The sequence below is a fragment of the Mesoplodon mirus genome, assembly GCF_964341445.2.
Source record: "Mesoplodon mirus genome assembly, chromosome: 6".
NCBI lineage: Eukaryota > Metazoa > Chordata > Mammalia > Artiodactyla > Ziphiidae > Mesoplodon > Mesoplodon mirus.
Window position 1 is genome coordinate 6,008,025 of NC_138982.1, and position 23,902 is coordinate 6,031,926.

The 23,902-nt window shown below is 41.0% G+C and overlaps 2 protein-coding genes across 2 annotated transcripts in view; one reads left to right on the top strand and one right to left on the bottom strand.

Annotated features, from left to right (window-relative positions):
* The first annotated feature begins 350 nt into the window (after positions 1–350).
* On the top strand, positions 351–19,554 carry MRPS22 (mitochondrial ribosomal protein S22). Its single transcript, XM_082625287.1, has 8 exons — positions 351–534; positions 7,370–7,533; positions 8,618–8,782; positions 10,611–10,754; positions 11,071–11,154; positions 12,425–12,570; positions 18,309–18,417; positions 19,426–19,554. Exons 1-8 carry the CDS (start codon positions 363–365, stop codon positions 19,519–19,521), a joined length of 1,080 nt encoding a protein of 359 aa, XP_082481413.1. The 5' UTR covers positions 351–362; the 3' UTR covers positions 19,522–19,554.
* Positions 19,555–20,181: 627 nt separating this feature from the next.
* The window catches only part of COPB2 (COPI coat complex subunit beta 2), a 29,078-nt gene continuing 25,357 nt past the window's right edge, over positions 20,182–23,902 (bottom strand). Inside the window, exons 17-22 of the mRNA XM_082625286.1 lie at positions 23,040–23,254; positions 21,548–21,640; positions 21,279–21,459; positions 21,024–21,092; positions 20,802–20,873; positions 20,182–20,548 (exon numbers count right to left, since the gene is read on the bottom strand). Coding sequence (XP_082481412.1) covers positions 20,453–20,548; positions 20,802–20,873; positions 21,024–21,092; positions 21,279–21,459; positions 21,548–21,640; positions 23,040–23,254 — 726 coding nt within the window. The 3' untranslated portion in view covers positions 20,182–20,452. The remainder of the gene's footprint in view (positions 20,549–20,801; positions 20,874–21,023; positions 21,093–21,278; positions 21,460–21,547; positions 21,641–23,039; positions 23,255–23,902) is intronic.

Here is a 23,902-nt window from a genome sequence, read left to right on the forward strand (position 1 = left end):
GGTTAGTGGGGTGGGGCCCCGTGAGGAGTTTGAACGGAGAAGTCGAATAGGCAGTTGGATTTAAACCTGGGGCTGGGAGAAAAGGTTTGGGCAGGAAATTTGTTATTGAGAGTCATGGAAACGAAGGAAAGGTCTAGGAGGAAGAGCACATAAACACCTTCTACTTATGAACAAGAGGTTTACAAGAAACAATCTATTGCTTCATAAGCAGAACTTTATTGTTTTATAAATAGAAATTGCGTAGCTTCCCGCTGCCTCCTCCCTCCTCCCTCTTCCACACTACATTTCCCAGAATGCCGTAAGAACCGCGCGAGACCCGGGATCGCTCTCAGCCGCTTCCGGCGTAAGTGGCCCGGATAAGTATGGCGATCCTCAGAGCGTCTGTATCGCTGTTCACCCTGCAGGAAGGTTCTCGGGTCACCTGGCGGGTCTGTTTCCGGGCCTGCACTCGGCCCCGGCCCGGTTCGCTGTTCCAGCGTCTGCCCGGGGTCTGCGGGGCGGGAACGCCATGCCGTGGGCTCGGCTCCGAGGCGGGTAAGTGACCTGCGGGGCATCCGCTTGGGCGTTCTCCTGGGAGATCTAGAGCCTGCTTCAGGCTGGCGAGACCCACGCGGGGGCCCCGGCTCTTCCCGCAGCGCGACCTTAGACCCAGCCGGCTCTCTCCTGTACTCGGGGGGTCTGTCGTCTACCGCGTTTGTTCATTCATTCCTTCACTTAAGCGTCAGTGCCTGGGCTCCGCTCTTTGTAAAGCACAGAGCTAGGTTTAGGGGATACGGTGGACTAAGACTGACATGGGTTTTGCCCTGAGCTAACTCGCGGCCCAGTGGGGAATGGCAGTACAGTGTGACCCGGACAGTGATAGGGGACGCAGAGAAGAGTGGCACTCAAACTAGGTTGAAAAGGCAAGGAAGGATTCCTGGAAAATATGGCCAACGCTGAGACCTGGTTAATCGTGCCAGGGAGAAAACTAGAAGCATTCCACGCGGAGGAAACAGCATAAGCAAAAGTCCAGAAATGAGACTGAACACAGGTAGTTTGGGAACCCACTTTGGAGGTAGGATTGATGAGGCTGGTTATGACTTTGAATCTGGATATCAAAGGAGAAATCAATGTTACTTCTCAAGTTTCTGGCTTGAGCAAGTTGAGTGGAGAGTAGTCCCATTTACACCAAGACAGAGAAGATTAATTACAGGGCAGTTTTTTAGAGGGGAATGAGAGGAGGAGAAATGGGGGAGAAAAGGCAGGAGTAGATAAGGTAAGGAGATGGGAAGGGAAGCAAAGTTAAACGTCTGTTGTGGACGCATTAAATTTGAGGTGCCTTTGAGATTCAGGTGGAGGTGTCGGGTATGCAGTTACATAGAAATTGAGAAGCACTGGAGTAAAAATGTTAACTGAAGCTGGCGGAATGGGAGGGATTGTCTGAGGGGAGAGTAGTGCTGAGCACAACTGTGTGCCAGGCACTGTAAGAGACCCTGGGTGCCGGAGACCAGTACAAAACAGGATTGTGGCCTTGGGAGAACACAGAGTCTAGTGGGAACACAGTGCAGTAAGCAGATCACCTTAACTTTTTTTCTAAATGCTGTTGAAAGCCATTGGTGAGTTTTAAGTATGGGAGTGATCTTGATTACATTGTTAAGATAAAAGTTTTTTTCCAGTTTTATTGAGATATATTTGATATACAGCAGTGTATAACTTCAAGGTGTACAACGTAATTTGATTTACATATATCGTGAAATCGTTACCACAGTAAGTTAACGTCCATCTTCTCACAGAGATCCAAAAAAAGAAAAAAAAATTTTTTTCTTATGATGAGAATTTTTAGGATTTACTCTCAACAACTTTCATGTATACCATACAGCATTCCTAGAATTTATCTTATAATTGAAAGTTTATACCTTTTGACCCCCCCCCCCCCCCGCCAGCACCTTGCGCTTTACGCACAGTGACAAAGATCATACGGTATTTGTCTTTCTCTGGCTGACTTATCTTAGAGTAATGCCCTCAGGGTCCATCCATGTTGTCACAGATGGCAGGATTTCCTCCTTTTTTGTGGCTGAAAAATATTCTGTGTGTGTGTGTGTATTATTTTACATGTTAAATTTTAAACTCTGACAGCCATGATTTTCTACTAGGACATGGTCTTTGGGATGCTTTTCTTCTCACTAATAATATTCTTTCTTAGTAACTGTAAAGACAGGTTGCTATCAGGACTGCCTACTCTAACAGAACCACCTTTTACATGTTTTTAAACTATCTTTCTGGAAAAATTCAGAAGTATCTGTAACAAAATTATATGTTATTCACTATATGTTACATATATATATTTTACATACACGTGTGTATGTATATGTGTATATAAAGATGTGAGGTATATAAACATATCTCGCTCTTGTGTACACATAAACATATACGTATGTATGTAAATATGTTTACATATATATATAAAATACGAATGAGTGGGTATATATCTCACATCTTTATCCATTCGTTTATCAATCGGTACTTAGGTTGTTTCTGTGTCTTGGCTATTGTAAATAATACTGCTATTAACATGGGGATGCAGGTATCTCTTCAACATAGTGTTTTCATTTCCTTCAGATATATTCCCGGAAGTGGAATTGCCGGGTCATATGGTAGTTCTTTTTTTTTTTTTTTTTTTAGGAACCTCCATACTGTTTCCATAGTGGCTGTACCAGTTTACATTCCCATCAGCAGTGCACAGGGGTTCCTTTTTCTCCACATCCACACCAGCATTTGTTATCTCTTGTCTTTTTTTTTTTTTTAACTTACTATTTTATTATTGATTGATTGATTGATTGATTGATTGCTGCATTGGGTCTTCGTTACTGCGTGCTGGCTTTCTCTACTTACGGCGAGTGGGGGCTGCTCTTCACTGCGGTGCGCGGGCTTCTCATTGTGGTGGCTTCTGCTGCTGTGGAGCACGGGCTCTAGAGCGCAGGCTCAGTAGCTGTGGCACACAGGCTTAGTTGCTCTGCGGCATGTGGGATCCTCCCGGACCAGGGCTCGAACCCGTGTCCCCTGCACTGGCAGGCGGATTCCTAACCACTGAGCCACCAGGGAAGCCCTCTCTTGTCTTTTTGATGATAGCCATTCTAACAGGTATGAGATGATGTCTCATTGTGGTTTTAATTTGCATTTCTTTAATGACTAGTGATGTTGAGTACTTTACATGTACCTTTCATACATCTTCTTTGGAGAAATGTCTGTTCAGGTCCTTTGCCCATTTTTTAGCTGGATTATTTGGTTTTTTTGATATTGAGTTGTATGAATTCCTTATATATTTTGGATATTAATTCCTCATCAGATATATGGTTTGCAAATTTTTTTTTGCGTTTTGTAGGTTGTCTTTTCATTTGTTGGTTGTTTCTTTTGCTGTGCAGCAGCTTTTTAGTTTGATGTGGTCCCACTTGTTTATTTTTAATCTTGTTGCTTGTGCTTTAGGTGTCATATACAAAAAAATCATTGCCAAGACCAATGTCGAGGAGCTGTTTTCCTGTGTTTTCTTCTGGGAGTTTTATGGTTTCTGGTCTTACATTTAAGTCTTTAATTCACCTCGAGTTAATTTTTGTGAATGGTGTAAGCTAGGGGTCTAGTTTCATTCTTTTACATGTGAATATCCAGTTTTCCCAGCACCGTTTATTGAAGAGACTGTCTTTTCTCCTTTGAGTATTCTTGGTTTCTTTGTCAAATATTAGTTGGCTCTGTATGCATGAGTTTATTTATGCACTCTCAGTTCTGTTCCCTTGGTCTCTGTGTCTGTTTTTATGCCAGTACCATACTGTTTTGATTATATAGCTTGAAATCAGGAAGCGTGATGCCTCCTGCTTTGTTGTTCTTTCTTAGGATTACTTTGGCTATTCAAGGTCTTTTGTGGTTCCATACAAATTTTAGGTTTGTTTTTTCTGCCTCTGTAAAAAAATGCCATTGGACCCTCGATAGGGATTGCATTGAATCTATAGATGATGTTGGGTAGTATAGACATTTTAACAATATTGATTCTTCTAATCCATGAACACAGGATACCTTTCCATTTATTTGTGTCTTCTTTGATTTCTTTTCAGTAGTGTTTTGTGGTTTTCAGTATAGCAATCTTTCACCTCCTTGGTTAAATTTATTACTAAATATTGTATTGTTTTTGATGCTTTCTTTTTTTTTTTTTTTTTTTTTTTTTTTTTGCGTTAACGCAGGCCTCTCACTGTTGTGGCCTCTCCCGTTGCGGAGCGCAGGCTCAGCGGCCATGGCTCACCAGCCCAGCCGCTCCGCGGCATGTGGAATCCTCCCAGACCCGGGCACAAACCCGTGTCCCCTGCATCCGCAGGCGGACTCTCAACCACTGCGCCACCAGGGAAGCCCTGATGCTTTCTTTTTCAGATAATTTGTTGTTAGTGTACGGAAATGGTATTGGTATATTAATTTTGTGTCCTGCAACTTTACTGAATTTGTTGATTAGATCTAACAGTTTATTGATGGAGTCTTTAGGATATTTTTATAGATAAAATCATGTCATCTGCAAATAGAGACAGTTTCCTTTTCAATTCTGTTGCATTTTATTTCTTTTTCTTGCCTGAGTACTCTGGCTAGAACTTCCAGTACTGTGTTGAATAGGAGTGATGAGATTGGACAGCCCTGTCTTGTTCCTGATCTTGGAGGAGAGGCTTTCAACCTTTCACCATTGAGTAGATTGTTAGCTGTGGGTTTGTCATATATGGCCTTTATTACGTTGAGGTGTGATCCTTCTGTACTCAATTTGTTAGGAGTTTTTAATCGTGAATTTTGAATTTTGTCAAATGCTTTTTCTGCATCTGTCAAAGTAATCATGTTTTTTCCCTTTCATTCTATGAATATTGATTGATTGACCTGAGTATGTTGAATCGTCTTCGCAGCCCAAGAAATAAATCCCATTTGATCATGGTGAATGATCTTTTTAATGTTATGCTGAATCAATTTGCTAGTATTTTATTGAGAATGTTTGACCTGTAGTTTTATTGATTGATTGATTGATTGATTGTTGGGTCTTTGTTGCTGTGCGCACGGGCTTTCTCTAGTTGCAGCGAGCGGGAGCTACTTTTCGTTGTGGCGCGTGGGCTTCTCATTGTGGTGGCTTCTTCTGTTGCGGAGCCTGAGCTCTAGGCTCACGGGCTTCAGTAGTTGCAGCATGTGGGCTTGGTAGTTGCAATGCGCAGGCCCTAGAGCACAGGCTCAGTAGTTGGGGTGCACGGGCTTAGTTGCTTCGCGACTTGTGGGATCTTCCTGGACCAGGGCTCGAACCCATATCCCCTGCATTGGCAGGCGGATTCTTAACCACTGCACCACCAGGGAAGTCCTGGCCTATAGTTTTCTGTTAGTATCCTTTATTGGCTTTGGTATCAGGTTAATGCTGGACTCATAACATGAGTTTGGGAGTGTTCCCTCTTCGATTTTTTGGAAGAGTTTGAGAAGGATGGGCATTAATTCTTTAAATGTTTGGTAAAATTCATCTGTGAAGCCATCTGGTCCTGGGCTTTTCTTCATTGGGAGAATTTTTTATTACTGATTCAGTCTTCTTACTAGTAATTGGTCTGTTTTGATTTTCTATTTCTTCCCGATTTAGTCTCGGTAGATTGTATGTTTCTAAGGATTTTTCCATTTCTTCTAGGCTGTCCAGTTTGTTGGCATATAGTTGTTCGTGCCTCTTATGATCCTTTGAAATTCTGTAGTATCAGTTGTAATGTGTTTTTCAGTTACAATTTTGTTGGTTTGGGTCCTCTTTTTTCCTTGGTCTAGCTAAAGGTTTGTCAATTTTGCTTAACTTTTCAATGAACCAACTCTTTGTTAATCTTTTCTGTTGTTTGAATTACATTTTTAAGAGATGACTGTGATTGTTCTGTGGAGAACGGTCAGAATGGAGGCAGGGGGATAGGTTAGGAGGCTAAGGCAAGAGATAGGATGGCCTTGACTAGAGTAGTGGCAGTGGGAAATGGAGGATTAAAGACTGATTTATGAGGTGTAATAGGCAGTATGTTTTGTATCAGTATCCTTTTTTTGTAAAATGGGGATAATCATAGTATTTGTGGGGTTGTTAGGAGGATTAAAGGTGCCAAGTATGTAAAGTAGTTAGTACTGGCACGTAGTAAATATCTAACAAGTGTCAGCTGCTAACATTACTCCTGCTGTTGGCTAGATGTGGAGGGTAAAGGAGAAGTCAAGAATGACTGTAGGCTTCTGGCCCACGAGACCTATTGGATAGTGCTAAGGATAATAGGAAAAGCAGGTTTGTGACAGGAGAGAAGTTATGGGTTCTGCTTTGGCAGTATTGAACTGCATGTGAGATATCCATTGGGTAGTTGGATGGAAGATGATCTTGGCTGGAGATTCAGATTTTAGAGTCTCCAGCATATAGAAGTAATTATAGGAGGTTAGGAGATCATCCATCAAGAATGTGAGAAGGGAGAAAAGAAGAATGTAGCTCAGAATCCTGAGGCACACCAGGATGCCAGCATTTATAGGACTAGCAGAGGAAGAGGTGGTTGGGAAGGAGTGGCTTTTTTTTTTTTTTCTAATGGAAATGGAGGTTGGGCAGAGGGATAGGCAGGCTGCATAAGGCAGAGCTGAGATCTGAGTCTCCTCCTCTTCTGTCCAGCTTTCTTCCATGATGCCAGATGACCTCTTCAGTATCATGTCCAGTGACCCGGGCCTCTTTTTCCTAGCTGGGTCCCCTCAGCCTAGAATTTCCTTCCCTTTTTTCTCTGCTCTATTGAGGCCCCTGGGAAGCCTTCTTTGACCCTACCATGCCCTTCTCTGCTCCCAGGCTACGTTTAGTTTCTGCCTCTGTAATCACACAACCCCCTGTACCTTCCTTGTATGTAGCACTTGCTCTAAGGAGCGTAATGGAAGAGTGGAATTGATCTAGGCTCTGGCATCAGATAAACTGCGGTTTAAATCCTGGCTCTGTCATTTAATAGCTAGTTGTCTTTAGGAAGACTCCAGCATCCGAGATCCTCATCTGCAAACCTGGGACATCAGTATTTTGTGGGTTCTTGTAAGCACTCCTGAAGTTGTATGTACTGAGTCGCACATAGGAGACAACTCTGTAGATGGCAGTAACCACGATTGTTAATGTTGCATTAGCTGCTTTTTTCATGTTGCTTTCTTCACTGTACACTTTCAGTACCTTTTTGGCAGAAACTGTATCTTTATCATAGTGAATGCTCAGTAATTTTAAGTGAATGAATGAAGGAATCTTGTAGGTATTAGTATTATGCATACTGAGGTAGACCTTGTGTTAATTTTTATTGTTGACTTCTCCATTTAGAGGTCTTGTTGGTTTGTCATTTTTGACATCTTATTTACTAAAAATTCATTTTAACAGAATCTGGTAGCTCAAAGATCAAGAAACCTACCTTTATGGATGAGGAAGTCCAAAGGATACTCATCAAGATGACAGGCTTAGATCTGCAGAAGATTTTTAAGCCAGCTGTACAAGAAGTGAAGCCACCAACTTATAAGCTGATGACCCAAGCACAGTTGGAAGAGGTATGTGAATGTAAGGATATTGGTATAATACCTTCCTTTAAAGGATTAAACAAGATTTCCAGGACCCCTTCAGATGCTGGTAGCTGCTCTTCCACAGGTGCTAGTGAGGGGGAGTTGCAGGCACAGAAGTGAGAAAAGAAATGTGAGCAGGTGGGCAGAGAGGAGCAGGGGGTATGGCCCAAAGTGGGCAGGCTGGGCGTGTGGGCCAGGCCTGGCTGTCCGGCAGAGCCGCTTCTGCTCCACAGCCAGCTTGATCAGCCTCCCTTTGTGCTGCCTGTTCCAGCATCCTTCGTAGAGGAACACTTGTTGTGAGTACTTTGAGGCTGAGGCTTTGGTGAGATTATGAGATCCTTCTGGACAGCGTCCAACTCCAGGCAAGGGTGCTCCTGGAGTCGTGGGTATTGAATGCTTTGTGGAAAATGCTTTGCTGTATGAATATGTGAAGAGCAATAGCTCCTCTTTCTAATTCAAAAATAATTAAGAGTCATAGCAAACAATTCACATACCCAATAGCGTATCACAGGAAGGGCCCCTGTCACCTCTCAGAGGTGACCGCCGTCAACAGTGTGGCATGGAGCGGCGTGCTCAGGGGTTACGGGCGTGGACTCTGGAGTTACGTGGCCTGGGTTCAACTCCTAGTGCTGCAGCTTCTCAGCAATTCACTTAGCATTCGTGTGCCTCTAGTTTCTCTCTCATAAAATGACATGACAGAAGCACTTAGCTCGTAAGGTAGTTGTGGGCATTAAATGCGCCAAATATAATACAAAATAGTTAAACACAGAGTAAGCACCCAAGAAGTGAAATCCTTTGTCCTATTTCAGGCAGCTTTTGTGGCCTGGCTCCGTCTTAGAGCATCCCTTTGCTGTTTTGAGAATGGTTAAGCCTGTAGCTAGTGCTCTCAGCCACACCACAGAGGCAAAGACCAGGGCCCAGGAGCCCAAGTTTGGCTTTTTACTCACTTATTCATGGCTACAGCTTCTTCTCTTTGCAGTCTTTAGCATTTTTCATTAGTATCTGCTTTTGTCAGGTGATCCTTTTGTTCTGTAACCTTGTGGCTTTCCCAAGGAATATTTTATTTCATTAGGCTACAAGACAGGCAGTCGAGGCGGCTAAAGTCCGATTAAAAATGCCACCAGTTCTGGAAGAGCGAGCGCCAATAAATGACGTGTTAGCTGAAGATAAGATTTTGGAAGGAACAGAAACAGCCAAATACGTGTTTACTGATATATCCTATAGCATACCACACCGGGTAAGTATATGTCTAATTGCAAAATGATTTTTATTTGAAATACTGTGTAGAGATGGGCCTGAGGGACAAGGGTCAACATCGTGTGACCCAGCTGTCTCTGAATCTTCCAAACCAGAATTTCTGCGACTGAATGAGACCTGGCAGATACAGCACAAAGAAGAAAAATGCAAACCAGCACCACATCGTCCTGTCACCATTTCCTTACAGATTATGGACACAGTATTTCCAGATTGACTGCAGAAAAAGAGACAGGTGTGCTGAGACAGAACAAGACAGAAACCTGCCCTCAAACCACAAATAGGAAAGTATCTTCAAGGCAATATAGGAGAAGGGAGATTCTTTCTGCTCAAGTTAGACTGAATTTTAAGATGGAAATTCTTGCTGAAGCCCAAAAAGCTCAGACTTCCTGAAGGATTTTCACTGTTTAGAATTTGCAGTAAAAATGGCAGGTTTCCCCAGATAATTTTCAGGCACCACTTCATCTGTTGTAGTTTTTATTGTCTAGCTCCTCTTCCTCTGATCCCCAGTTCCAAAAGAATACTCTGGCACTTACAAAATATATTAGTTGTTGTTTGAGCCTTTTCAAGTAAAGAGTAAAAGAGTAATTTACAGTTCAGCCCACAAAATGCAGTAGAATATTGCATAGTGATAGGGCTGGGAAAAGGGCCACCCTGTACTAATCTTTTTATCATATGTGATTTTCGTTAGAAGACATGATTTGAGCAAAGTCCATGTCTGTACATCAGTCACCTCTATATCTGACATAATGAACAGGGATCAGAGTTTCATTTTTAATTAGAGTTTTTGCTTTTATATATGTGTGCAGTGCTGTGCAGGCTGGTTGTGGGAGCATTCTATAACCTGAGAGGGAGAAAGGAACTTGGAATTCAAATTACCAGAATCCTTTTGAGGAACAACTGTGTTACTTTGCCATCTGCTATTGTTTTTTCTATTTGCAGTGCTTGATGAAAGTTTTAATTATATTATCCTCAGAACACATTCAGAGACTCTTACATCTCTGAAGAGTTGAGTGTCAGTACCATCTGGTTAATTTAAACATTAATCAGATGGGTCTCATTTATCTGCTATGTGCAAAGCTCTGTGTAAGTCACTCTGGGTGTTGCAAAGAATTGTAATCCACAGTTCCTGACCTCTTCCAGTTCTGTAACAATATTAACAATATCTGAGAGGTGTTAAGAATCCTGCACGTGATAAATGGCCAGTTGGGTGGTACACACAGTGGGTGGAATTCAGTGGCGGAAGCAGTCCTGTGGCCTGGGATTTGGCAGGTGGACCAGCCAGTCTCTCTGACACTTTTGTCTCCAGTATGAGGCATCACAGAGGTGTGGGATTAAGACTCCACACCTGTGGGTTTGTTCCTTCAGTCCCTGGGACTTTAAACATAAATCATACAGTAGTAAAGTCTGTCTGTGTGAGACTTCAGGATGGGGAAATGAAATAATTCAGAAAGGTTTTATAGCACTTCTTCTGAAATGGATTTAGATGAATCTCAGGTCACCTTTTTTTAGTTGAACCGTTTTATGTATTGAACCCACTTGAGGGCTATAGATCACATTTAGTACATACTTTCATTTAGGTTTCTGCTTGTCAGAGGCACGGCAGTGATTAGTGAAGGGAGTATCAAATCTCGCCAGGTCTTTGAGGCTTACAATTATCATTGAAATCATACAGATGATTGCATCTTATGTTTCCTGGTTGCATTTTATATTGTTGATTGCAAGTTATTCTTATAATGGTGCTTAGTGGGACACTGGAACTAAAAATTAAGGCCTCACGAACTCATCCTTGATTATGTTTTCTATTTCAGGAGCGTTTTATTGTCGTCAGAGAACCAAGTGGCACACTACGCAAAGCCTCTTGGGAAGAAAGGGACCGGATGATTCAGGTTTATTTCCCCAAAGAAGGTCGTGGAATTTTACCGCCAGTAATTTTCAAGGAAGAAAACCTTCAGGTACGGGGATTTGGGTCTCGTAGAGGCAGTGCTGATGGTTTCTTTGTGGAACAGTTGGCTCTGGTGCTGCTGGGCATTTTGCTTTGAGAAACAGACATTTCTAATGATAAGGAGGGTTATTTATCTTGTAATTGGCTTAGCTAGGATTTGAATCCAGGTGTGACAGTTCGGAAGCCTGTGTTGTTTCTGCATCCAGCAAGAGTGCTGGGCACAGATGTGGCCTGTGTGTGGATGGGCAGGCCCGGCATGGCGTCAGGACAGGTGTTGCACTCTCATGTTCCTCTCATCTAATTCCACCTCTGCTGTGTTGGTTTAGACCATGTACAGCCAGGACCGGCATGTTGATGTCCTCAATCTCTGCGTTGCCCAGTTTGAGCCAGATTCTGCTGAATATATCAAAGTGAGTATATTTTACAGTTTCTAAAGTATGGGCTCAAATAGGATTACGAGTATGATGTTTTAATCCAGCACAATGAGTTAGGTTATAAGCTTTGATACAGGGGGAAGAGAAGGGAAATGCCTGAACACCTGTCCAGTGCCTGATGTATACCAGATAGATATTTTCATCCTCACAACCGCCCTTGACTGAAGGATGGGAGAACTTAAGCTTGGAGAGTTAAGTAACTTGTTGAAAGTTGCACAGCTAGTCAGTGGTAGAGATAAGACCCAAACTTGATGGCAGAGACTATTCTTTTTTCAGTTTCTCACACAGGAAACAGTTGTTCACTGAAATTTGCCAAAATGCAGTGTATGTATCTTACAGTTCAGTTTAATAAATGATCATATAGTACCTTCCACGTATAAGGTATTATTGTGGAGGTATAGGTTATGGCATGATCTAGGATAGGGAGCCCTGTCAAAGTCCAGAAATGATTGTGGGGAAGAGTGCTAGTTAAGTATACACATAATTACCACTGTAGGGCTAAGGTGTTAGGTGCTAAGAGAAGGTTACAATGTGCTCTCAGGCGTCATAGGGTTCTTGAAGAGGGTTCTAGAAGGGCAGGGAACATTATGGCTGGTGGAGTTGGATGAGGAGAGGTGTTTCAGGTAGAGGGGAAAGTATGAACAACAGGCAGGAAACAAAGTATACTTGAGAAGTGGCCAGTCATCTGGTTTGCTGGCACAGGCAGTGTGTATGTAGGGGAGTGGTTCAAGATTAAGCTAGAAAGGTAGATGGGGCCGTATCACAGGTGACCTCAGATGCTAGGCTGACGAATCTGGACTTCAGTCAGCAGCCTTTTGAACACAAGAATGCCCTCATCAAAGTCCTCATTTAGGAAGATCACTCTAGAAGAACTGAAGGAACGTTAGTTAATAAGTTGGAATGGGGTAGTTGATTGGATAGGGAAAAAAGGGAGTGGGGGCCCATTATTTCCAGTGGTCCATATATACATATGTAATAGGAGCTTCATAAATAGTGCGTGGCTGCTGAAGAGTAATAGATCTGGCCATAAATGTTTGGCAGACTTGTTCCAGGCCCTATATACTTCTACAGTGGAGGTCTGGTCTAAATCATATCTGCTGGTTAGTGACAGTGGAGGCCGGTATAAGTAGACCTCGTTTACTGATACTTTCTTGGGCAGCTCACATGCTAGTAGATGTATACCCAGTAATGCTGCTCACTTCTATTTATTTTCACGTTTCTGAAAAGTTGCATTTTGTGTGGATAGATTCATCATCAGACCTACGAAGATATAGATAAATATGGAAAGTATGACCTTTTACGTTCAACAAGACACTTCGGTGGAATGGCTTGGTATTTTGTGAATAAGAAAAAGATTGATGGTTTAGTGATTGACCAGATTCAGAGAGATTTGTAAGTATGATCTTAGGAAGTAAAGAAATTCTTATTATCATTAAACTTGTATTTAATCTGTTACTTTTCCAGTGATAACAATGTACTGTCAGTGATAGATTTCACTTACCTCAGTTTACTTATGGGTTTGTTTTTCCAGTATAACCCAGTTTTCTCAGTCTTTGCTTCTGTGTTGTGTAAACAGGGCTGTATTCTTTGAAAGAGTAAATGGCTTTAGATCTGTACTGTATACCCTGGATATTGACTTATCCCTGGCCTTACTGGTGCTCCTGGACACCAGTGAACTTTCCATAGACTCAAAGGGGATTAAATAGGAAATGTAAAGAAGTAGACATAAGCTCTGATGGGTGCTTTTCAGTAAAAGTCATCATTTAATTTATGAAAATACCCTTGCTTTTGATCCTCCTTGTTTTTGCAAGATTCTTAAGGCATTAAAAAGGTTACAGGTTTTTTTCAAAGTTGCGTGAAACAAAGAATGTCTGTTGTATTTTAGCATGCAACTGGTGTGCACCCAGCCTTCTAGCTGAAATAATACTTTACAACTTGTGATGAACTGAGGAGAAGATTGTTTTCGAGTATCTTTCCGTTGGTTGAGTTAGAGAAAGGGCAAAATAACAAGGAAAAGAAACCAGCATGGCTGTAGTAAGAAAGTCACCAGACAGCTTAGTGATTACTGCCATCTTGAATGTAAGGAGTTTTGACTCAGACTATCCTCCGTGTAATCTGAACCGTGCACACAATGGTAAGGCATTTGGAACTAGAAGGTTCCATATTGTCTAAGAATTACAGCCCATATGGAAACAGTGTCATTTCTCATAGAAACATGATTCCTAATGGCAAGTGATTTCCGGGCTAGCCCTCTTCTCCAGCATACGTAGTGTAACCCAATTCAGAGGGCAGAAATATGCCTGCATCCCACATAAGCGGGAGGCTGCTGGTGGTCACGAGGGTGCTCAAAAATGACTTGCCTTTAGGTGCATTAGCAATGACATCTCCTGTGAATGAAGTTTCTTATAAAGCTTCTCAAATGTAAATATTCTGAAATCATTTTACCATAAAAAGAATTTAACATTTTGGGGCTTCCCTGGTGGCGCAGTGGCTGAGAGTCCGCCTGCCGATGCAGGGGACACGGGTTCGTGCCCTGGTCCGGGAAGATCCCACGTGCCGAGGAGCAACTAAGCCCGTGTGTCACAAGCCTGTGCTCTAGAGCCCGTGAGCCACAACTACTGAAGCCCACTTGCCTAGAGCCCGTGCTCTGCAACGAGAAGCCACCGCAGTAAGCCCGCGCACCGCTGTGAAGAGTAGCCCCTGTTCACCGCAACTAGAGAAAGCCCATGTGCAGCAATGAAGACCCAATACAGCCAAAAAGGAATAAATTTTAAAAAAATGTATTTCTTTGAAAATTAAAGTTCTTTATCGAGGAGTACTAATAAGCAATATTATAGTAATACTCATCACACGTACGCTTTACCTCTGAAGCAGTTCGTTTGCATACTGGGAGGGAATTTTGAGTTCCCTGAATTTCCTGATCTGCTTAAGTAAAACTTCCTGTGGGAATGCTGAACAGGACAGTTTGCTGCAAATCCCAGGCTAAACAGTAGAGGGTGCATGTCCTCAGTGAACGGAGCCCAGGCCAGAATTGAGATTCTGCACATTTATTTCAAACTGAAGTTCCACTGTTGGTTTTGAATTGAGATGTCTTTAAAATCTTTACATGTACAATTTTTTTTTTTACTTTCAAATATGAGCTGGGTGTGAAGCTAAATTATTCTGTGAGACACAGGCATTGTACCGTAGCATGAACGTAAAGAAGCCCTAAGCATGACTAAGATATAGAAACCCATTTAAGCTCTTTATGGGTTCACATGGTTATGCTCTAAAGAGAATTACTGTTATCTTTTGTTGTCAGATTTATTGGACTATTAGATTACAGCAAACACAACAGATTTATACTAAACATTTAAAAAATATTTTTCCTCTGGAAAGTTTTAGTTTCTCACCTCTGGCTTCTCAGTTCTACCAAGACATGGCATTTAGGGTGGATGGGCCTTGGAATGAGCCCAGAGCATCTCTCAAAGGTCACCATGTCTTAAGAAATTCTTTACCCCACTCTAGAAGGGTCTTTTTTTCCCCTTTAACATCTTTATTGGAGTATAATTGCTTTACAATGTTGTGTTAGTTTCTGCTCTATAACAAAGTGAATCAGCTATATGCATACATATATCTCTGTATCCCCTCCCTCTGGCACCACCCTCCCACCCTCCTTATCCCACCCCTCTAAAGTGGTCGCAAAGCACCAAGCTGATCTCCCTGTGCTATGCGGCTGCTTCCCACCAGCTATTTCACGTTTGGTAGTGTCTATATGTCCATGCCACTCTCTCACTTCGTCCCAGCTTACTCTTCCCCCTCCCTGTGTCCTCAAGACCATTCTCCACGTCTGTGTCTTTATTCCTGTCCTGCCCCTAGGTTCTTCAGAACCAATTTTTTTTTTGATTCCATATATATGTGTTAGCATACAGTATTTTTCTCTTTCTGACTTACTTCACTCTGTATGACTGACTCTAGGTCCGTCCACCTCACTACAAATAATTCAACTTCATTTCTTTTTATGGCTAATATTCCATTGTATATATGTGCCACATCTTCTTTATCCATTCGTCTGTCAGTGGACACTTAGGTTGCTTCCATGTCCTGGCAGTTGTAAATACAGCTGCTATGAACATTTTGGTACATGACTCTTTTTGAATTATGGTTTTCTCAGGGTATATGCCCAGTAGCGGTATTGCTGGGTCGTACGGTAGTTCTATTTGTAGTTTTTTAAGGAACCTCCATACCGTTCTCCATAGTGGCTGTACCAATTCACATTCCCACCAACAGTGCAAGAGGGTTCCCTTTTCTCCACACCCTCTCCTGCATTTATTGTTTCTAGATTTTTTGATGATGGCCATTCTGACTGGTGTGAGGTGATACCTCATTGTAGTTTTGATTTTCATTTCTCTAATGATTAGTGATGTTGAGCGTCTTTTCATGTTTGTTGCAGTCTGTATATCTTCTTTGGAGAAATGTCTATTTAGGTCTTCTGCCCATTTTTGGATGGTTTGTTTTTTTGATATTGAGCTGCATGAGCTTCTTGTATATTTTGGAGATTAATCCTTTGTCAGTTGCTTCATTTGCAAATATTTTCTCCCATTCTGAGAGTTATCTTTTCATCTTGTTTATGGTCTCCTTCGCTGTGCAAAAGCTTTTAAATTTAATTAGGTCCCATTCATTTATTTTTAATTTCCATTTCTCTAGGAGGTGGGTCCAAAAAGATGTTGCTTTGATTTATGTCAGAGAGTGTTTTGCCTGTTTTCCTCTAAGAGTTTTATAGTGTCTGGACTTACATTTAGGTCTTTAATCTATTTTGAGTTTATTTTTGTATAGCTGTTAGGGAGTGTTCTAATTCCATTCTTTTACATGTAGCTGTCCTGTTTTCCCAGCACCACTTATTGAAGAGACTGTCCTTTCTCCACTGTACCTTCTTGCCTCCTTTATCAAAGATAAGGTGACCATATGTGCATGGGTTTATCTCTGGGCTTTCTGTCCTGTTCCATTGATCTTTTATTTCTGTTTTTGTGCCAGTACCATGCTGTCTTGATTACCATAGCTTTGTAGTAGTCTAAAGTCCGGGAGCCTGACTCCTCTAGCTCCATTTTTCTTTCTCAAGATTGCTTTGGCTATTCGGGGTCTTCTGTGTTTCCATACAAATTGTGAAATTTTTTGTTCTAGCTCTGTGAAAAATGCCATTGGTAGTTTGATAGGGATTGCATTGAATCTGTAGATTGCTTTGGGTAGTATAGTCATTTTCACAATGTTGATTCTTCCAACCCAAGAACATGGTATATCTGTTTGTATCATCTTTCTTTCATCAGTGTCTTACAGTTTTCTGCATACAGGTCTTTTGTCTCCTTAGGTAGGTTTCTATTTTATTCTTTCTGTTGCAGTGGTAAATGGGAGTGTTTCCTTAATTTCTCTTTCAGATTTTTCATCATTAGTGTATAGGAATGCAAGAGATTGCTGTGCATCTTGTATCGTGCTACTCAACAAATTCCTTGATTAGCTCTAGAAGTTTTCTGGTAGCATCTTTAGAATTCTCTATGTATAGTATCATGTCATCTGCAGACAGTGACAGTTATACTTTTCTGATGTGGATTCCTTTTATTTATTTTTCTTCTCTGACTGCTGTGGCTAAAACTTCCAACCTATATTGAATAATAGTGGTGAGAGTGGGTAACCTTGTCTTGTTCCTGATCTTAGCTGAAATGGTTTCAGTTTCTCACCACTGAGAACGATGTTGGCTGTGGGTTTGTCTTATATGGCCTTTATTATGTTGAGGTAGGTTCCCTCTATGCCTACTTTCTGGAGAGTTTTTATCATAAATGGCTGTTGAATTTTGTCAAAAGCTCTTTCTGCAGCAATTGAGATGATCATATGGTTTTTACCCTTCAATTTGTTAATATGGTGTATCACATTGATATGCATATATTGAAGAATCCTTGCATTCCTGGGATAAACCCTACTTGCTCATGGTGTATGATCCTTTTAATGTGCTGTTGGATTCTGTTTGCTAGTATTTTGTTGAGGATTTTTGCATCTGTGTTCATCAGAGATAACTGGCCTGTAGTTTTCTTTGTGACATCTTTGTCTGGTCTTGGTATTGGGGTGATGGTGGCCTCGTAGAATGAGTTTGGGAGTGTTCCTCCCTCTGCTATATTTTGGAAGAGTTTGAGAAGGGTAGGTGTTAGCTCTTCTCTAAATGTTTGATAGAATTTGCCTGTGAAGCCATTAGAAGGGTTATTTTTATATACCCTCTCAGCTTTGAGGTGGCAAATGGTAGAAAGGTATTGACTATGTGAGAGCACAGAGATTATTTAGTTGGGGAAGGCTAGGTAAGTTTTAAGGTTGATAAAAATTGTTCATAGGTTTCACAAAAGATAAGTACAAACTGTAAGAATTGAGCTTTTGTTACGGCTTCATCATAGATAGTCGTGTGACACAAGATAGGTTGCTGAGGTAGAACCGGACTTTCCTTTTGTTTGGTATGCATAATTTCAAGTCTGCTTCCCTAGGATGCTGATTTTTAACGGATGGGTCCCTGTGAATACAGGGGGCCTGGGAGTCTTGCCTTGGACTCCTAAAATGCCTCATACAGAGGCATCTGTCCGCTAATTCAGAGTCTCAATGAAAGTTCGTTAGCAGATGTCACTGCTCATGCACCTAAAAGCAAGTGGCATTGAGCAATCCCCATGACCACCAGCCTCCGGCTTATGTAGGATGAAGGTACAGTCACACCCTCTGAGTTGGATTATGTTATCTGGTGATGATGTGGGCTGGCTTGGAAATCATCTACCATTAGAATGCTGTTTCTACAAGAAATGATGTTCTGCTTCCAAAAAGGATACAGCCACATTTAGAATATATTCACTGTCATAAATTGGGCCCTGCCTGTATTGACTCCTGCCCTACCTATCTCAGAGTTGGTATGAAGCCTAAACTAGCCAGTATTCCTGAAAGTGCCTTTGAAAATATGAAACTGAAGGCAGTAAAAAAATTTTTTCTGGCCCAAGGAAAGTTTGAAATGTAATTTAAAGTTTGGCACATTTTATAGGACTGTGAAGCAAAAGAAGAAAACAGTACAAACAAAAATTTAAAAAGAAGAAAGCAATAAACCCTTTTAACAGTAAACCCTTTCCCTCTAGAGTCGATGATGCCACCAGCTTGGTCCAGCTCTATCACATCCTCCATCCAGATGGCCAGTCAGCTCAACAGGCCAAAGAGCAGGCTGCCGAAGGATTACATTTAGTTAAGGTAAAGGGACTTTTTTTCACATTAGCTACTGTGGGTGACTGAGTTGGAAAGAATTTTTAAGTGGGTCATATTTAATGGTAACTAAACAGATTTGTGGCCTTGAACCAGAGTGATCAGAGCTCCCATATTTCTTTAGCCTGGACAGTAGAAACAGAGCTGCTGCTGGAGTCCAAGAAGTTCAGACAGTGGGGCAGTAACCTCCTTATTTTTTACAGTACTGGCAACTAAGTGGTCAGGTCACCAGCAGGGTGTGGTGGAGGACTGCTGGGTAGCACATGTCCCCAGTGCCGCTTCCTGTCCTCCAGTTCGGTCACATTCCTGTTCAGGTGTCCAGAAGTTGGGAGCGTAGTGCTTGTATAATACCAAGCCTTAGCTGCGCTATCATTTTGGAACTGCATACCTCTCAAAACTATGGGCTAACATAGATGTCTCTGTAAATGTTGAGAGACGATTTTTTTCAGGAAGGGAAGGGGAGACCATTGTGTAATTTTCATCTCTAGATTCTAATGCTCAGGGTAGACGTGTATTTGTGGATCTGGCTTCTATCCCAATATTACTTCATGCATACTTCAAAGCAGTTATAGAGCTTACTAAGGATAAAAACAACCAGTGATGATGACATCATAGGTGGGGTAGAAAAAGACCATTCTTTAAAGTGACAAATCAGTTTGCTAACTCTCATCCTCCAGATTTCTCTTGAACCTAATGGTTTTTATTTTGATCCAGCAATGTCAGGTTTCTTAATTTTTTTCTGAAAGATGGCATCCATATTTGGATACCTCTGGTGTTTAGAATTAGTATTACTTTACTTTAACTGTGATACTGTTTTCTGTCCATGTAGTATGCTTATTGTTTGGTAATCAGAAAAATACTGGAAATGTGGAAGGCTTTTTTTTAAACTGGGACTTTCCTTTGCTACTACAGAAATGTTTGTTAGTGATGTCTCAAAACTAAAAACTTTATCAATAGTATGTGCTCTATTATTTTCAAACTTTTTTTTTTAAACAGGTCTTTGCAGAAACAGAAGCACAGAAGGGAGCATATATAGAATTAACACTGCAAGCTTATCAAGAAGCATTCATTAGCAATTCTGCAGCTTCCTAAAAATATTTTTAAAATAAATTTCACTTTACTAAATACTGGCTAGTTTTCTCTGTTAATAAATACTGAGCGGTTTAAAAATGTCAAAATTGGGAGTTCTCTCCCTATAAAATTACTTCTTTTGTTTTTTAAATTCCAAGTAGTGCCTCTATCAGAAATACAAAGAAAAACTTGTTACTCAAAAACTTGTTACTCTGCTCACTTTCCTAGGCTACAAGGGGATAACTGAGAAGTACATCTTAGTGCCTGGTTATGAATTTTTCTAATCATGTCAGATGAGTACAGTGTAACAAGAAAGGGGAAAAAAAAGTACTATGCCTCTCTGTGTTACCAAATGGGCCAGTCGGTAATTTAACTAGAGCCCAGCTTAATGAGGTCAGAGGAGCTGGAGTTTCAGACCCTGATTCCAGAAACGGGAACCTACCAAAGTCAGGGCAAGGCATAAGAAAGCTACATAGAGAGGAATAATGCCAGGAGGTCAAGGAAAATGGTTTAGCACGGATATTCAGTTCTAAGAAAAATGTGATTGATGGTGTTTGAAACTAGTTATTCAAAGAAAAGAGAATGCTGGCTGATCCCTAGGTGAGGTGTAGTTTTGGCTCAGCCTTCTAAAACTAGAATCCTATTTTCATTATGCAGAAAGGAAACTTTGAAGTATCTTCATTAATTCAAAAGATTTTATGAGATATGGTCTTAATGACAGTATGAAAAAAATCAAAGCCCACAGCAGTCTTAGTTAACAAGGAAACATTGTGATTTAGATGCTGCACATAAACTCCTCTGAAGATGAGGGCATTGTGCTCCCAGAGGGCCACAGCATCTACATATAAAAATCTAAGGAGTTTCTCAAGAGTCCAAAGCACTGTGGTCAGGGTGATGATCAATACCTGTCCATAATAATGATCTGTTTAGTTGAGTAAATGGGAAACATTATTCAGTCATCCAAAATATCTTCATCCAGGTTGATATCTGTTGTGTCAATATCTTCTAATTCCAAATTATCCAAATCTACTTCCAGTTCAAGTAAACTCTGCAAAGAAAAGGAAGAGGGTGAGTTATATGGTACTGTGTTAAAGCAAAGTTATTAAAGAAAAGTTATCTGTGATTCATGATCCAAAGAGAACTAAAACAACAGTCAAAAAGGGGCATCTTCTCATTTCAAAACCCCTGCTCTGAAACTGATTCCATCACTTAAAATGCAGAGGCCTGCACATCCTGCAGACATTTGCGGGGAGGGAGGGTGAGGCTGGGGTCCAATAGGAAGTTGGGTATGATGTCCGTACCTTTTCTTCTTTGTTGTCTGTGTGGGGGGCCACAATAACAGGAGTAGGAGAAGCAGGTTTCCCATCAAGTTCCTGAAAACCCAAGTAGAAACACATGAAAACAAAGGAATTTGTTCAGGAATTTGAAATTTTTCCCAAAGGGAAGGCAGATCAGGATTGGGAAGTGGGAAATGGTACTTAAAATCAACAGATCTCAACCAGACTCTCTCATGTCTGACTGACCTGCTGAGATGCAGATCTTGAGGGCTCAAAGCCTTTTGCCTCTTCCATAACATTTCTTTCTTCATTTGGCTATCAAAGAATAAAAGAATGATGAAATGAAATATTCTGAAAGCATAATTCATCTATAAACTTGGCCTAAATCCCAGATACTAGCTCTTAATCGAACCATAATGTATGTGGTGCAGTTCAAAACCTTAAGTCGTGAATGCCTTTCCACCCTGTAGTCACACGGGATGAGGCACCCCAGGCACTCACCGTGACAAGTGGGTATTGTTTGGCCGGCCACAGGTCAGCATGTGTTTCCTTCACCCATTCTTCTACAACGAAGGCTTCTTTTAATCCAGGAAAAAGGTTTTCATATTCTGTTGGATCAGCAAGGGATTCTGCTGCTTTCTGATTGACTTTTGAGAGATTTTCTCTCCAGAGTTTCACCACCCTATTACAGATATCATAGAACCATTGGGAGACTGTTAGGGGCTCTGTTTTTATCTGAAACATTTCTTCCTAAAATGAAAAGTCTGTACCTTGAAACCTGACTGGGTAAGTAAGTCCGTGCCAGGAAGGCAGCTTCTGGCAGTCGTCCAGTTCTAATCAAGAGCTCCAGGCAAGCATCAAGCCTAAAGATTAAAAAGGAGAGGCACTGTTACCAAGAATAAACGCTATAATAATGGCACTTACCACATTAAAGAAATGTGGGTTTAGTGCTGCAAGTCAGCACTCCCTCTCCAACTCACACATACACCTCTCTTCTGTCACTGAGCCACTACCTGTCATCACCAGTGTGTTACATAATGGACTCCAGAAGTGTGAGAGATTTTTCAATCGCCTTAACTTCCCTAAGAAGAATCTAAAGGGGCTTTTTAAAACAAGGTAGCTTAGATGAGCACATTTAAGGGCTTCAGAATATGAAGAGCAGAAACTCGGTTTCACAAATATAGTTTTGCGGGCAGCGTCCCTAACATGGACTGTGCTGGACAATCCAGTGGTGCCCAGTAGGAAAATATCCAGGTGTCCATTTTCTTTTTTAACTTTTTCCTGTGTAAGTTTGATAAAGTGGATAACGTGCTTTAGAACTCAGAATTTTTTGGATTTTAAAAAGGTAATACCTTTTGGATTTTAGAAAGTACGTATACCATACGTTACATAATACCCTCAGCATCAGAGTCACAAACATCAATATTCTGCTATAACACATGAATACTAAATGCAATAAAAACAAACCAAGTGGCATAAAAGCAACTAATAATAATACTTCAGCGTTTAGGCCAAGTTTTGCCACCAAATAAAATATTCTCAGAATGTTTTGGGGTTTTTGAGTTATTGATAAGAAATAGTGGACCTATTCTTATAGGTATATAAATTTACACATACATGTTATAAAACACACATTCAAAGTTTTTATGATTAAGTGTGAGGTTTAAAAAGTATGTAGGGCAAAGTTAATACTTTTGTATTTTATTTCATAATACGGTCAACTAATCATCTGATATGCACTAACTGCTAGACTTTTTAATACATGACATTTTTATGCTTTATAGTTGAAATCAAATCTAAAAGTAACTGGCATCCTCATCCACCTTATTTTTGTTGTAAGCAGATCAGAATTATTCCACTTAGGTAAAATCACCTGCCGTTCAGGTACCAAATAAAGCAAGCAGCCCAACAGCCTCCTGCCTTCATTAAATAAAATACCTTAGCCAGTAAGTGGCAGGGCTGTTGAGAAAGGGGTTTAACGTTTCTCCCAGTTGAGCCTCCCTGAGCAGCTCATTTTGCTCAAACATTTAGACCACATGTTAGTGGTAAGAGCACCCTTTGCTGAAGAGCATCCTTTGAGTTCTTCCAAGGCAGCACTGTCCTCCTGCCTGCTCCCATCAGCAGCACCACTCGGCCAGGCATCAGCGCTCTCTCCACGGCTCCTCCTTCATGTTCCCCTCCGAAGGCCACCCTTGGCGTCAGTGCAGAAGTCAGTGCTTTAGTACTGTGCCCGCCTCTGTCAGACCGTGGGTTAGTACTCACCTGCCCTGTAAAAGGTAGCTCATGAATGCCACGTTACTCTTGCCGTCTCTCTCCGCACCCTCTGCCAGCTTGTTCACCATAGTAGCATTTCCAGAGGCAGTGGCCAAAAGCAACAGACCCCCATAATCCTGTGCGTGGTGCAGGCACTCCTGGGCTAGGCCAAACTGGCATTTACTAATGGCAAGTTCAGCAAGTTGTTTCCACTTCTGTTCTGACTGTAAGAAAAGAGACTCCACATTAAAGTATCTCTCAAATAAACATTTGAATTTCCAACATCAACCTTGTTCTGTTAGTCTGAACATTACTGTACTAACAATTTTATATTTTCTATAATTATAAAATACATACTTTATGTATACTGAGCTGTGCTTAAGTAGGTTCTATCAAAATAAGAACGGAATGACAAAATGTATAATGAGGAAATTGAAATTATTCACATACATAAGATTAATTCAAACACAAATTTAATGCTGCATGTGAATAATCATCAGCCCATTTTTATTTTGTAATTACATAGTGAAACTAAGACTAACAAGTTTTAACGTAATTAGACTATTTTAAGGAACGATTTAATACCATTTTTTGAAAGCAGAAAAAACTTTTCATGTCCTTAAATATTTAATAATAAATATTATTTCTGTCATTTGTAGCTTCTCAGAAATCAAATAATATGCTGCTCATTTGGATCTTAACATAGCTAAAATTTATTTAGTACATCTGAAATGAATTTACCAGTAAATGCTAGACTTAAACCACAACTGGGAGCCCTCAATATACAAAATATACAACCATAAATCCATAAAAATGTCATTAAACTGTCTCAAAATGTCAGAACCCTTCTTTAAAACCAACATCTTCGGGCT

Bases quoted from the DNA above. Each gene is read 5' to 3' on its own strand.
- MRPS22 (XM_082625287.1), top strand. From the start codon at position 363: ATGGCGATCCTCAGAGCGTCTGTATCGCTGTTCACCCTGCAGGAAGGT. The intron at 7,534-8,617 runs GTATGTGAATGT...TTATTTCATTAG, and splicing joins CCCAAGCACAGTTGGAAGAG to GCTACAAGACAGGCAGTCGA. The intron at 11,155-12,424 runs GTGAGTATATTT...TTGTGTGGATAG, and splicing joins ATTCTGCTGAATATATCAAA to ATTCATCATCAGACCTACGA.